The sequence below is a fragment of the Tursiops truncatus genome, chromosome 1 (genome assembly GCF_011762595.2).
Source record: "Tursiops truncatus isolate mTurTru1 chromosome 1, mTurTru1.mat.Y, whole genome shotgun sequence".
Taxonomy (NCBI): Eukaryota; Metazoa; Chordata; class Mammalia; order Artiodactyla; family Delphinidae; genus Tursiops; species Tursiops truncatus.
This window is the reverse complement of record NC_047034.1, coordinates 174,755,725-174,769,359: the sequence shown is the minus strand read 5'-3', so window position 1 is coordinate 174,769,359 and position 13,635 is coordinate 174,755,725. Positions and strand designations below refer to the sequence as shown.

At 57.1% G+C, this 13,635-nt stretch overlaps 1 protein-coding gene across 7 annotated transcripts; it reads right to left on the bottom strand.

The window, feature by feature from the left end:
* Window positions 1-231: 231 nt before the first annotated feature.
* On the bottom strand, window positions 232-13,578 carry MTHFR (methylenetetrahydrofolate reductase). Of its 7 annotated transcripts, XM_073795984.1 has the most exons (13): window positions 13,462-13,479; window positions 13,063-13,186; window positions 10,900-11,145; window positions 9,503-9,741; window positions 8,534-8,644; window positions 5,583-5,776; window positions 4,614-4,864; window positions 4,190-4,324; window positions 3,833-4,013; window positions 3,407-3,589; window positions 2,494-2,595; window positions 1,520-1,639; window positions 232-1,153 (listed from the first exon to the last, which is right to left on the bottom strand). In XM_073795984.1, exons 3-13 carry the CDS (start codon window positions 11,130-11,132, stop codon window positions 935-937), a joined length of 1,968 nt encoding a protein of 655 aa, XP_073652085.1. In that variant the 5' UTR covers window positions 11,133-11,145; window positions 13,063-13,186; window positions 13,462-13,479; the 3' UTR covers window positions 232-934. The 7 variants fall into 7 exon arrangements, with proteins under 7 accessions (XP_073652085.1, XP_004311751.1, XP_073652082.1 ...); XM_004311703.4 differs by lacking the exon at window positions 13,063-13,186 and having other exon boundaries at window positions 13,462-13,578; XM_073795981.1 differs by lacking the exon at window positions 13,063-13,186 and having other exon boundaries at window positions 10,900-11,142; window positions 13,462-13,481.
* Between the last annotated feature and the right edge of the window lie 57 nt (window positions 13,579-13,635).

Here is a 13,635-nt window from a genome sequence, read left to right as displayed (position 1 = left end):
AAGAGGCACTTTCTCTCTAGAGCATGTGAGGAGACAACTGAGGGTAAGCTGCGACAAAGCAAGAGAGAGGCATGGACATATATACACTACCAAACGTAAGGTAGACAGCTAGTGGGAAACAGCCACATAGCACAGGGAGATCAGCTCGGTGCTTTGTGACCACCTAGAGGGGTGGGATAGGGAGGGTGGGAGGGAGGGAGATGCAAGAGGAAAGAGCTATGGGAACATATGTATATGTATAACTGATTCACTTTGTTATAAAGCAGAAACTAACACACCATTGTAAAGCAATTATACTCCAATAAAGATGTAAAAAACAAAACAAAACAAAACAAAACAAAAACCAGCGCTGTATAAAAGGGAGAAACTCAGCTGAGCTCTCGGCTAGGAGGCGACAACTATTAGGTTTCAGGCCAAGGCCCATCCAGGGGCCAGGGCCTGGCAGGGCAGTGGGCCACCCCTTCATTCCCGAGTGGGTCGTGCCTGGCTGCCAACGCCTTGGAGGTGGAAGGCTGCAGCGCCTTGACCTCGCCATGTCTCCTCTGCAATCCCACAGAGCCCACTGCCATGTTCGCTTTGCTTGTCCTCCATAGGCCCCAAGAGCAAGGTCACTGGCAGTCCCAGGCTGGCTCCTAGGGGCTCCGTCAATGACAACCCTTCTCAGGGAGGATGCGTTCTGCCCACGTGCTCCTCTGGGGGATGGGGCTGCTTCCCACCGGAGCACAGACTCTCAGCTAAGCAGGGAACACCTGGCTCCCGTGTGGGGCGGACTCCGGTCCAGCCAGAGCCTGGAATCCTCACACCAGTCTAGCTGCCATCATCGTGTCAGGGGGTGGGGGGAAGCAAAGGAGAACGGGGGTCTCCCAGAGAACCAGGACGGAGAGGAGGAAGGCGGGACACAGTGGCCTCAAGCTAAGGCTGTCAGGGCTCAGGGTCACGGCGCTTCCGTCTCCCTCTTGCTCTGGGGGGGCCCGCTGAGAAGCTCAAACGTGTCTTCCACCACCTGCCACAGACAGCTGTCCAGCGGGAACTCGTTGTCCACCAGGTTGACCAGGAAGTAGTTGTCGTGGATGTGCTGGATGATTGTGCGGGACGGGGACCCCTCCTCATACAGCTTGCCCCACTGCTCGACCCACAGGGCGAAGGCCTCGTCCTGCACGCACGCACAGGCACGCGCACGCGCACACACACGGAGACACCAGCACACACACAGACAGAAAGACACAGGTACGTGTGCGGTCCCACATACAGACACGCCGGCCAGGTTAACAGGGCTGCCCTAGGGCCAGGCCTCCACACTCAGCACCCCAAGGGCCTCTGCTGCCGCCCGACAAGACGTTTCCAAGAATAGAACTTGGCCCACTGCCAGTGCCACCCCTGCTTCCCAGCCCAGAAGTAAACACCATGAGTCAGAGTCAGGACGCTGCCAGCCCTGGGGGTGCGGCCCCCAGCCGCCCCACCCACCCGCCCAAGGCTCTGGAGGTGGGCAGGGCAGGCCTGCTCCCGGCCCCCCCCTTACCTTCCAGAACATGAAGCTGACTGGGTCCACCACTGTGGGCTGGATGATCTCTCGCCCAGGGAAGATGCCCCAAGTGACGGCGTTGGGCTGCAGCTCGGGGGCGTTGGTGATGTTGTCACCCTGCGGGGCGGGGGGGTGGCGCAGTGAGTAGGGGCAGACTTGGGGTGCAGACAGCTCCAGCCCTCTCTCCCCGGGGGTGTGCTCCGCCCCTCCTCCCGCCGTCACCGCCCCACCCCTGCCCCGCCTCTGCAGCTCTGTGACGGCCAGGAGCCTGAAACCCAGACGTCACCCGGGGCTTTTCCTTCCTCCTCCTACGCTCCAATCAGCTCCACACCCACTGGTACTGCTCACTTCCTCTCGTGTCCAGCCTGGCCAGGCCTCTCTTTGCTACTCAGAACACCAGGGCTGCTGACTCTAGTCTCCCCTGGCCCTGTTAGCCACACAGCTGTCCCCTGGGACCTGCCCAAAATAAAACATGGAGCCAAGGCTCCCTCTTGCCTATACGGTAAAACCCAAGTTCCAGGCAGGACAACTGAGACCCCTGAGGAGCCGGCCGGCTCAACGCTTCAGCCTCACTCACCCCATTTGGCAGCAAAGCCTCCGCACGCCCTCGGCCCTGTCCCTGGGATGCCCTTTCACTCCCCATCCTTAAAGATTCAGGCCACACAGGAACCCTCCAAACACCTCCCCCGATCTCTCGAGCTGGACTTCCCTCCCTCGGATCCCCAGCTTCTTCCTACGCTGAACTTCACTGTTATACAGTGCAACTGCTTTTCACCCGTGCATAATTATTCACTGACGGCTGCCCTCGCCAGGCCGGGAGCTCTCGGAGGGCAGGGGCCTGGCTCTGTCTGCATATCCATCTGGCACGATGCGTGGCCCCACTGGGCGCTCCGTGACTGCTGAATGGTGGAGTAACCTTGGTGCCCTCACCCCGGCCCTGCTGAGCGCCCTTTGACCCGGGGCCGGCCCACCTTCACATCCACGATGTGGTAATTCACCCGGAGCTCGTACTTCTTCAGCACCTGCAAAAGCGCCTCCACTGTCTCTCGGGAAGTGAAGAACTCTAGGTAGGCCTGCGGGAGGGAGACAGGTGCCATCGCGTAACCCCCAGTCCTTGCTGGATGTCTTCGCTGGGCGCTGCTGAGTGGGCCATGTGCTCTGAAACACCAGACGCCTGCCCTCCTGACCGTCCCAGGGAGGCATCCACGAGGACACTTAAGGCGTCGGGACTAGCGGTGGCCACTAGTTGGGAGTTGAACCCATAAGCAAAGGGAGGGGAGCAGGTACGTGAGGTTTCTCGGTCTGCACAGGTCTGAGGGACGTCTGCCAACCCTTCGTCCAGTTGGGAAAGGTTCCATGGAAAAGTCGCTCCAGAAGCTGTACAGGGGGCCCAGTTTGGCAAGTAAGGCAAGGGAGGCGTGACACACCCCATCCCCCTGTCTGCTGCGGGGAGGGCTTCTCCAGCACCACCTGGCCACCAGGGATTAAGCTGGGCTTATTTAAATTCACTTCCCAGAGCCCTCAGGCTTTAGTTTAGAATGTAATTTTAACTCCAGCAGCCCCAGGAGAAAGGGGTCCACAAGGAAGAGTAATAACAGCTCCCAGTTAGGGGATGCTTCCCACGTGCTAAGCGCTTTATGTGCTTTGTCACGTTTCATCCCCAGAGCACGACGTGACATATCCCCATTTTACAGAAGGGAAAGCTGAGGCCCAGAGTGGTCAAGTGACCAGCTACCCAGGTCTGTCTCACTCCGAGCCTGAGATCGCATCTGATCCCCGGCCGCTCAGAACAAAAAGCCCCTGAGATGAAGACCTCTTTCCCCAGCTCTGGGGAACCCCTGCAGGCAGGTCAAGGGAGGGTAGCCCTGTGCGTCCCTGCCACACCTTCTGGAAGACATAGCCCCCACCAGGGCCCCAGCCCACGATGGGGTCGGAGGACGGCTTCCCGTTGATGTTGGGCTGGGAGTTGATGGTGAGGATGCCCCGCCGGTTCACTCGCAGCAGCTCCTCCTTCATCAGGCTGGTCTCGGCCGCTAGGGGCTCATCATTCCAGGGCAGGCAAGTCACCTGGGGAGGGTAAGCCGGGATGGGTCCCTCCCTGTCACGGTCCCCATCAGAGGCCCAGCCTGTCTCTGCTTCCGTAAGCCCCTTCCAGGCACCCCACGTGGGGACCCCCCCAACTCACCTTCTCCCTTTGCTGAGGTGCCACCTCCAGGCACAGCGATGAGGCTCAGGGTGGGGCAGTCACGCCCGCATCTGGCCCATGGGGCGAGGGCAGGTACCCAGGGATCCCATCCCAGCAGCACTCACTTTATAGCCGTTCTGGTTCGGCTCTCCCGAGAGGTAGTGGACAAAGACTTCAAAGACACTTTCTTCACTGGTCAGCTCCTCCCCCCACATCTTCAGCAGCTCTTCCTTTGGGGACTTGCTCTTCAGGTAGAAGAGGTAGTAGTCCTTCAGCTCCCCGAAGGCCGGAGAGGAGGAATTGCCCCTGGCGGAGGAGGTGCCGGGAGGTCAAGGCACACCCCTGACCTTGGGCTCCAGACAGTAGCATCCACCTGCCCTGGGGTGGGGGGTGGGGGGGGTATTCCTGTGAATCCTGTCCCGAGGGCTCCACCATGATTGGTCTCCCTCCTCCCAAGAAACAGTTCATTTGCAATGGCTCACCAGCGGCCGTTGGGGAACTCATCCCACTCCTGGGTGCGATAAATGTAACTCTTTGGTCTGGAGGCCCAGAAGATGGGACGGACATCTTCCTCCCGGCGCTTGGGGTGGGCACTGATGGCCCAGGGCAGGGGACGTCTGGGTGAGAATGGAGACAGAAAGGGTCAGGGCTTGGCCAGAGGGAGGGGGCACCACTGAACCTGGGTTCTCCCACCTTGACTCGTAAACGTCAAGCCGGATGGCATTCCCGCTGAGACCGGAGCCCTAAGGGTGCCACTAGCCGCGGCACAGACATCCCCTCTGTGCCCCCTTGGCAGCCAGCACTGCCAGCTAGGGCGCACTCCTTCTGTGACTTCTCTCTGACCTCCCTGCCCACCCGACTCTCCTCTGTGGCTCCAGGGCCTGAATTCGGGGCCGCTGGCCTCACCTGGGGTCCTCGATCCACATGCCCAAGCGCTTCAGCACCTCTGTGGTGGCCACCTCGCGGTTGAGGGTGTAGAAGTGCAGGCCCGGCACCGAGCCGCTCGCCAGAAGCTCCCGGCACAGGCTCAGCGCCTGCTCGATGCCATAGTTACGGATGGCGTCATCGTTGTCTTTGATTGGCTCGATCACGTCCTTGATCTGCTGCGGCACCTCCAGCTTGGACAGCTTTACAAGCTGCCGGAGGGAGTGGTAGCCCTGCCCAAGACACAGGGGGCTGTGGGTCCCATCTCCCTGCCCGTCTCTCACCCCAAATACTTATCCCCCCACCAGGCCTCCTGGCTCTGCAGTGCGACACAGACTGACCCAGGAAAGTCAGACCATCTTGTAGCAGCACTTTTTGTACTCTGCAGGCTGCAGCAGCCGCCCACAGCATTGCTGCCATTGGTCTGAGCCAGCCCTCTGGCCCCCAGATGTACCTATTGATAAATGGTGGTCACCTAAGCCAGTGGTTCCCAGGCCTGACCAGTGACCAGAATCGCCTGCCAAACTTCAGAAACGTACAGATTCCCAGGTCCCACCTCAGATCTATTACGTCAGAACTTCTAGGCATGGGATCTGGAAATCCACGTTTTAAAAGAGCTTACTAAATGATTCTGGTGACAGCCAAGTTTGGGAAACACTGATTTAACCCAAATTTATAATGAGAGTAATAATCTCTTTTACTGACACTTATCAATAAGCCCCTCTGACAGTTACCGTTGCTGTTTTGGGGAGACATAAGAGGTAATCAAAAGAGGGGGGCAAGACAACATTTTGTAAGGACCGAGCACCTGTCTGACGAAAATCTAATGAGCGTCAAAGAAGAACTTTGGCCTGAACGCGGCACTTCAGGTTCACTTTGGCCTGAACCAAGGCCCTGGCCTGTGCTAGGACGGGGGCGGTGGGAGTCCATGAGCCCTCTTGGGACCCTCACCTGAATAGGGAAGATTCCGGGGAGGATGGGGCAAGTAATGCCTATCTCGGAGCAAGCCTTAACAAAGCGGAAGAAAGTGTCGGCCTCAAAGAAGAGCTGGGTGATGATGAAGTCGGCTCCCGCGGCCACCTTCTCCTTCAGGTGCTTCAGGCCAGCCTCAAAGCTCTCTGCGTCGGGGTGGCCTTTGGGGTAACCTGCCAACAGGGATGACAGTAGAGAGAGACTGGCTCCACCTGCTCGAGGGGAGTGATGAAGCAACCAGAGAGCTGGGGACGGAGAGCTCCGGATCCATACCTTCCAACCCCACGGCACGGACAGGCTGAAGCAGTGATGGCTGGGCTCGTCTGATGTGCCCCTCACCCTGGAGGTGACCCTCGGTGAACGCTGCCTTAGAGCCACCCTCCCAAGAGTGGGGATGGATTGCCCCCAAACACCCACGCTGTCCTGCCATCAGCTAGGCCAATCTGGCCTGCACTTTGTGGCCACGGAAGAGAGGAAATGCTACGTTCACACCAGCCAGCCAGCCTTGGGGTAATGGGCTTGACTCTAGGTACTGGATTACAACAGTGCTCGGAATTTCACATTAAAATGACTCAGGGGTCCCAGACAGTGCAAAATCAGAAACCACGTTACACAAGGAATAAATGAAGAGAGTAGAGATGTTCTGCTTGAAGAAAAGAACGCAAAGAATATGGTAACTATTTCTAGACGCCCACAAGTCTGTCACTGGGAAAAAGGAGTCACCTTAGTCGAGTTCCTTATTCTTCATATTCTGTGCTGCTTCTGATGGCAGAAGTAGGATCAGCTTCAGAGAGCTGCCTGACAGCGGAACGAGCAACCCCACAAAGGAATGGACTCCCAGTGTGTGAAAACAACGCGGCAGGGCGATGACCCTGTGCCGGGGATGCCTGGGAGGCGGGGCCAGACGTCCCCTAGGTTCCCGACTAGCTCCAGGAACGGTGCGCTCCCTTCCCTACACGACTGAACTTACTAGCGGCTCTGCCTGCACAGGAGAGACCACAGGCCTTCATGAACTGCAAGCAGAGTGCCAGCTTCCTCAGCCTGAGGCCAGGGCAGGACCCCAAGCCAGGAAGGGGCAAGCCTGAACCCACACTGTTGGGTAGCCGGGCTGCTTTGCTGTGATAATGCAGTTTCGTTCTTAAGAAACCCTGAATCATCAAAACTGGATATAAAAACGACTGTTTTGGGGATGGGCGTGGGAGGATTAAACACTAGAGCTTTATACTTTTATACTATACTATACTATGCTTTTATACTTTATACTACTTTTCCAGCAGACATTTCAGAAACAGAGGTTTTAATAGCTGCAGCTCTATAAAACCTCAGCGGCACCCAACAAATCCAGCAATTGCCCACATCTGGATTTTGCTGTTTTACTATATTCTTGTTCTGTCACGGCCAGCTGGGTGCCTTCTAATCCACCGGCCCTCTTTTTCATCACTTTACCATAAGCAAAGCACCAAACCGTTCAGCAACTGTGTGCTCACAGCTCTGCTGGTTTCCCTTGGTGACCGTCCAATGCCCACCACACGTGGGCACATTCCCCAATCAACCGACTGTCTCGTGGCCGCACGACCAACGACACTTCAATTCCTACCTCCTCATCGGGGCCTCCTAGACTCATTCACCTCAACGCCCTCTTCTCAACACTAAGAACAGCGGACGTGTACATGGGGGCCTGGGGACGCAGCCCAAAGTCCCCACAACAAGTAATTTCCTTGAAGCCACGTGGCTTGTATTTTTAAATTCAGATCACTTTGATCTGCTACTCCATAACGTAGCCATGTTAATAAGAATGATATGATTTTGCCCAAAATATTTGAGAAAAATTGTCATGCCAAGGTGATGTGTCAGATTAATCCCCGGACTTCCTGTGTCCCTGGCACACACTGCCTCACCACACCCAAGCCCCCGTTTGAGAAGCTGAAGGCCCAGACCCCATGAGTCGGGGCAAGAGGGAAGGCCACGCCATCTGTTTCCAGCAGGTGAACCTTGCCTCCTGGCTGTAGCTAAAGAAACTAGAGTTGAGCCGACGCAGTTCTCTCTCCTGAGGATTTGGAACTGATGCTGAGACCTGTCAATCAGTCTGGGCGAGCCAGGAGCAGGCGGCGGGTCACATGTGTACTGTACATATCAGGTCTACTGGATGAGGCATGAAGCAGCGGGGGGGGGGGGGGGGCAGAGAGAACGAGGGAGGGCCTTGGATTCTGCCTGCCTCCTGGTTCCAGCGCTTAATGAGGTCTGATGCCATTTCCTGACCTTGTTCTGAGATTCCCTGCCCCCGGAATCTTAATAAATATACCTCTTTTGTTTAAAGAAGAATAGGGCTGGGAAGCAGGCTAAGAGCAAGAAAAGGCAGAGGAAGGGACTTCCCTGGTGGTCCAGTGGTAAAGAATCCGGATGCCTCGCAACGTCTAAGATCCCACATGCCGCGGGGCAACTAAGCCCGCGAGCCACAACTACTGAGCTCGCACGCCTCAACCAGAGCCCGCGTGCCGCCAACTACGGAGCCCACGCGCCGCAACTACAGAGCCCACGCGCCCTGGAGCCTGTGCGCCACAACTAGAGAGCGAAAACCCACAAGCCGCAGCTAGAGAGAAGCCTGCACACCACAATGAAGAGCCCGCGTGCCGCGACAAAGACCGGACGCAGCCTAAAATAAGAAAGAAAAGAAAAATAAATAAATAATAAAAAGAAAAGGCAGAGGAACAAAAACTTAAGGGTGGTGGCACGCCTGGGTGGGCAGCAGATGACAGAATGATGAGAGCGCAGACGCTGCTCGATTCATCCCTGCACCTCTGTCACCTGGCGCAGGCAGGCCGGCGGTGCGCTGAGCTAGCGGGTCCTGACCTGAATGCCGAAGGGGCTCCCTGTGCCTCTCCTTCCTTCCCCTCTCCGGTCCCACCCACTGGGATACCCCAGCCTCTCACCTGCCACACAGACATCGAAGTAGTCACCAAACTCGCTTCGGATGTGCTTCACCAAGTCTACGGCGTAGTTGAAGCCTCCGTCCTCCTCTTCCCACTGGTCACCTATGGGGTCTGCAGGGTTGGAGGTCACAGTGCTGGGTCTCACCAAACCTCCAGGTAGCCTCTCTGTTCCTTCTCCCCCCACGCCCAGGACCGTGAGCACGTCGAAGGCAGAGCCTTCCTATTACTCAAGTTGGTGTCTCCACTTTCTAGCGTAGCACTTGGTAAACAGTGGGAGGGAAGACAGCAGCCAACCCATCAGTCACTGAGCACCAACTCCGAGGGCCCCATGCTGGCAGCAGCAGACAGGGAGCAGCTGCAGCTCTGCGTTCAGCCTGGAGCATCGGCGATCCCTTCCCTACTCACACCTGGGTGTGTCCACACACCCTCACCCAAGCCCACGGCTCGTTCTCCCACTCCCTCGGAACCCTCACCTCCCGGGAGAATCTTCCACTCATCTCAGGTGAGAAGTGGTCTTTCGGGTGGTGAGCGTGAGGCCACAAGTGCCCACCCATCAGGCTCCCGCTTCCCACACTTGTGTGGCCCAGTGACAGTGCGTGCCAGAGGCGTAGCCAGCTACTCTCACTCCTAGGACACATGCCAGAGCTGAACTCTGACTGGGCCAATGGCCAGGTGCAGCCAGGGATTGATTAATTGCTTGATTAATCAACTGATCGTGTACATCGGGACAGAGGGTTGTCAGGCCCCGGCCGCAGGCCCAGCTGAACTCCTACTGCGAGGTCAGGAAGCGACTCCACACATCTGTGTGTCGCCCGTGGCCTCCTGACCCACACTGCCCTTCGACGCTACTGGCAGGGGCGGGACCCTGAGTGTACTCAGTGTGGGACCTGGAGAAAAGGAAAGGACCGTTCTGGGGACAGAAGTCTTCGGGAAAGCAAGACCCCAGAGAGCAGAGTGCTGACTCCACACCTCCCCTCAGCGCCAGGATGTTCTTCAGGCCCAGACGCTTGGCCTTGTGCAGGTGGCCCGTGATCTCTTCCCGGCTCTGATGGCAGCAGGTCATGTGCAGGATGGTCTCCAGGCCACAGTAGTTCACGGCGGTGCTGGCGATCACCATGGACGAAGTCTCCTTGTCTGAGCCAGGGTCCCCTGCTGGATGCCAGGTCACATCTATGAAGAGGGGACCACCTGCCCCCATCCGGTCAAACCTGTGGGGAATTTCTTTCTGAAGAGGGGCTCCTGGGGGTACACCACCCTTCACCACCTTCCCATGGGGTCTGGGAGTTAGAGAAGCATCATATGCAGGCTGGAATCAGACCGACCTGCATTCATATCCTGGCTTTGCTACTCACTGGCTGTGTGATCTTGGGAGAATTACTTGATCTCTCTGAGCCTCAGTTTCCTGATTTCTATAATGTGGCAGAGGGCAGTGCCTACTTCATAATAATACTCTGAGGATATCATGACAGATGGCTCCACAGCTCTTAAAACAGCGCTGGGTACACGGCAAACACGCAATCAATGTGCTATCATTACGATTACTCTTATTGTGGAGATAATATATAATGACAATGAAACCAGTTTGTGTGAGAGCAGCACTTTGGCCTTGCAAAGTGCTTGCACGTTTATTATCTCTGGTGAGTTAAGACATTTCAATGGTCAAGGGTTCGGGGACCCCTCAGAGTGGCAAAAGCAGGGCCTCGTTCTAGGGACAAAGAGGGTCAGCAGACACAAGTCTCTTTCCTGCCGCCCCCTAGTTCCGGCGCAGCAGCCAGGAGTCCTGCAGAGCACGGCCACATTTCCATAACTAGAATCGAGAGCTATACGTGCGCGCATGCGCTGTGTTACAAGCTATAACGTGGTGCATTGAAACATCTTTGTGCCTTCAAACTTCACAGCCTTGGGAGTGACACATAAGAAGTGCAAGCGATAAAAAGTATAAACTTTAAAAAAGGAACTGTGATTCATCAAGTGCTAACATAATCCGGTTGGCATTTCTAGATTTCAAGATGCATAATCCAAATTCCTAACTTGCTGAAAATGTTCTCCAAGCCGCCGTTTTGTAACTTCCTAAACTCTCCTCACGGATCCAGCCCCAAGTTCCGCCAAAGAATTTAGTCTGAGAGAATCAACATTTTCAGCACACGGAAGAGAGCGTCTAAACATTCCAGGTGCTCGGAGGGGCTTTTACAGACAACAGGAGCTGCGTATCAAAGGATCTACCCTGGCTTTGCTTTTTTCCACCCCCTGTGGCTGCCTTTTCCTGCTGGGTCAAAGTGCAGCCCAGCCTCGGGGCTGACAGTTCATCTTTTCCCCCTGCCCCCATCCCCCAGTCTGGCCCTACTCCTTATCTTACATTGACTCACCTTGAGATGAGATTGACAGCTCCCTCAGCAGTTCGAGGAGGGAAGAATTCTAGGGAGAACCACTTGTCACCAGATTCCATCCTCCGCTTCATCTTCTCCCTGAGCCTCTCGTGTCGTTCAGGGTCCAGCACCGGTGTGGAACACCTTGAACTATCCTTGGAGCTCTCGCTGCCACTGCTGCTGCCCTCCCAGCGGGGGCTGGGGCCGCCATGCCCTCTGGGTTCGTTCACCATGGCTGAGCTCCTGCTGCATGGGGTGAGGCGGGGGCGTGAGACGGCAGGCAGGCAGCCAGCCGAGCCCCAGCAAGGCAGGATCAAGCGAGAGATGCTGCATTTCCACGCACGAGGAAGGCCGGTGAGGGTACGGGTGACAACGCGCCCACCCAGTGGCTCCACACGCCAGTTACGACTCTCTGCGCTGCCTCGCTCCAAGCTTTGCCCTCCGCTGCTGCCTGATTCCGCATATGACAGCCCCCACCCAGCACAGAAACATGCTCCTTCAGCCCGTGGATCCTCCGTGACCGCTACCTGATGGAGGGTGTCACTGAGAACCTCGCGCTGCCGGCCTCCCAGGCTCGCATTCCCAGGGAGGGGCAGCAGTGCCCCGCCGGGAGGACCTTGGGTTTTGGACGGTCCATTTCTGCCAGTGTAAACTCAGACCCCAGACCACTGGGGAAGAAATGGAGGAAACTTCCCCAGCGGGTGTGTCCAACTGGGCGGAGCTGTGACAAAGGAAGAGCTGAGAGCAGCAGCTGGGGCCGGAGCGAAGGGGCGGGGGCAAGGCTTCCCCGCGAGAGGGAGGGCTGAGGCTCTAGAGGCCGAAGGCGGATGGAAGGAGGGGGACGTGGGGCTGCAGACTGCAGGGTTTGGGTGTGATGAGGCCAACAGATGTTCAGGGTGACTGGATCACATGCCAAGGAAGGAACGGCTCAGCCATGGAAACATCTCCTGTTACTTGGAACAGTTTGTACGCATGCAAGCTGTAAGGGGTGAGGGCTTGACAAAGCAGCCTGATTTCTCCCGAGTTTGTGCTTCTCTGAAAAGACCATGTCATGGGTTAGAACTTGACATTGGCTGGGTTCCAAAAACAGCCAAACCCCAATTCAATAAGAGCATGAATTTATGTCCAACTCAGAACAAAGGCTTAAGTCTGTGCCTGCCTTCCAGGCTGTTCTCCTTACACACACCAGTGAAGTCAGTTCAAGCGATTACAGCGACTGCAAAGCCACCACGGTGGAAGCCCTGAACCATGGCAACCACAGGCTGGCCGACGAGAGGGCACAGCGCCGTTGGGCAGTTTGGTGGGGAAAATAAGACAAAAACTAAAACAAAACACTACTCTTGCACAGCAAGATGCAAACACACAGTAGTGAAAATCCAGGGTGTGCTGACCTGGAGCATTGGAGGAGCAACCAGGCCGAGTTCACGTCTTTCAGGGAATGTCCACTGCTAAGCCCGTGTTCTTAACCATTTTGGGGGTCCTAGACTCTTGAGAAACTGATGAGATCCAATGCTCCTCTCCCCTCAAACACACACAAGTGCACGTAACATACCCTGGTACACCCAACATCAAAGAGTTGAGACCAGACCACCGCCAGGGATGCCCATTTTGATTCTGACCTAAAATTCCAGTTTCTCTGTGGGGATGAACGACTAAGAAAGGGGAGAGTGTCAAGATCAGCCTAGTCTGGCCTTTCTTCCGAATTCCAGAGAGTGCCTCATTAATTGCCTGCTGGAACAAAACCAAGAGGGGAGAGGAGGCTGAACCACCCACAAACTAAATCCTCTTTCATCTGTTCGTTAAGACTTACTGCATTCCTAGTATGTGCCAGGCATTAGCCTTCTTCCAACATTTCTCACGTGCTACCACTTAACCCATTTTAAGCTAGGATCCCATAGCACCCTGGGTTGCAACTGTGGCTTCACATATTTGTCTCCGCTCCCTCTTCCCAGTTCCCTGAGACCAGGGCCGGGTATTCTGCCTATGGTATCTCCGCGCTGGCACCCGGTAACAGCCAGCACTCACTGAGCGCCGACGGGCCAGGCGCTGTCATCCCGTCCTCAAAGCAACCCTCTGCCATTTGATGAGCACTTAATCGGTGCCAGGCACCGAGCAGTGGGGGAATACGGAGCCCACCACTCCCAGAGGGGTCCCGGTGTGCACCTGTGAGCCGCCCGATGCAGTGGGCGTCGGGGACAGCAGTGCCAGCGGCCCACGGCTCTTCTCCAGGTGCTCGGCAGGGAGCCGGAGAGATGCCTCTGGCGCCGGGGGCTCGAGGGCCACGAATCTAGTCACCGGGTCACTAGGTCACGGGCGGGGGCGGAAGCGAAGGCCCAAGTCCACCCCCAGCTCAGGTCCTTCAGTCCAGGCCGGGGGCCGAAAGTAAGTCTCCGCTTCACGGTTGAGGATCGCGGGGGGGGGCGTGCACGCAGAGGGGGCGGGCCGACCGGCCACCACCGCTCCCCGCCCCCCGTCCAGAGCCCGCCCCCGGGTAGGTGGCCCCCAAGGCTCCCAAGGTCCTGGTCTCCCTCCCCGGCGACCACAAGCCTCGGTGTCACTCACCCTCTGGTCGCGGATGACTCAGAGCGCGCGCCCGTCGCAGCTGCGTGGCCGATAAGGAGTTGCCAGCAGACGCGGCGTGGCTCGGGTGGGGGCGCGGCGCCGGTGTCAGGTTGCTTAGGAAGGCGGGGCCAGAGGGTGGAAACCACCCTTGCGGGCGCCCGGAAACCCCGCCCC

Bases quoted from the DNA above. Each gene is read 5' to 3' on its own strand.
- MTHFR (XM_004311701.4), bottom strand. From the start codon at position 11,536: ATGGACCGTCCAAAACCCAAGGTCCTCCCGGCGGGGCACTGCTGCCCC. The intron at 3,590-3,832 runs GTGAGTGCTGCT...TACCCTCCCCAG, and splicing joins CGAACCAGAACGGCTATAAA to GTGACTTGCCTGCCCTGGAA. The intron at 2,596-3,406 runs GTGTGGCAGGGA...TCCCTCCCGCAG, and splicing joins GGGGCTATGTCTTCCAGAAG to GCCTACCTAGAGTTCTTCAC.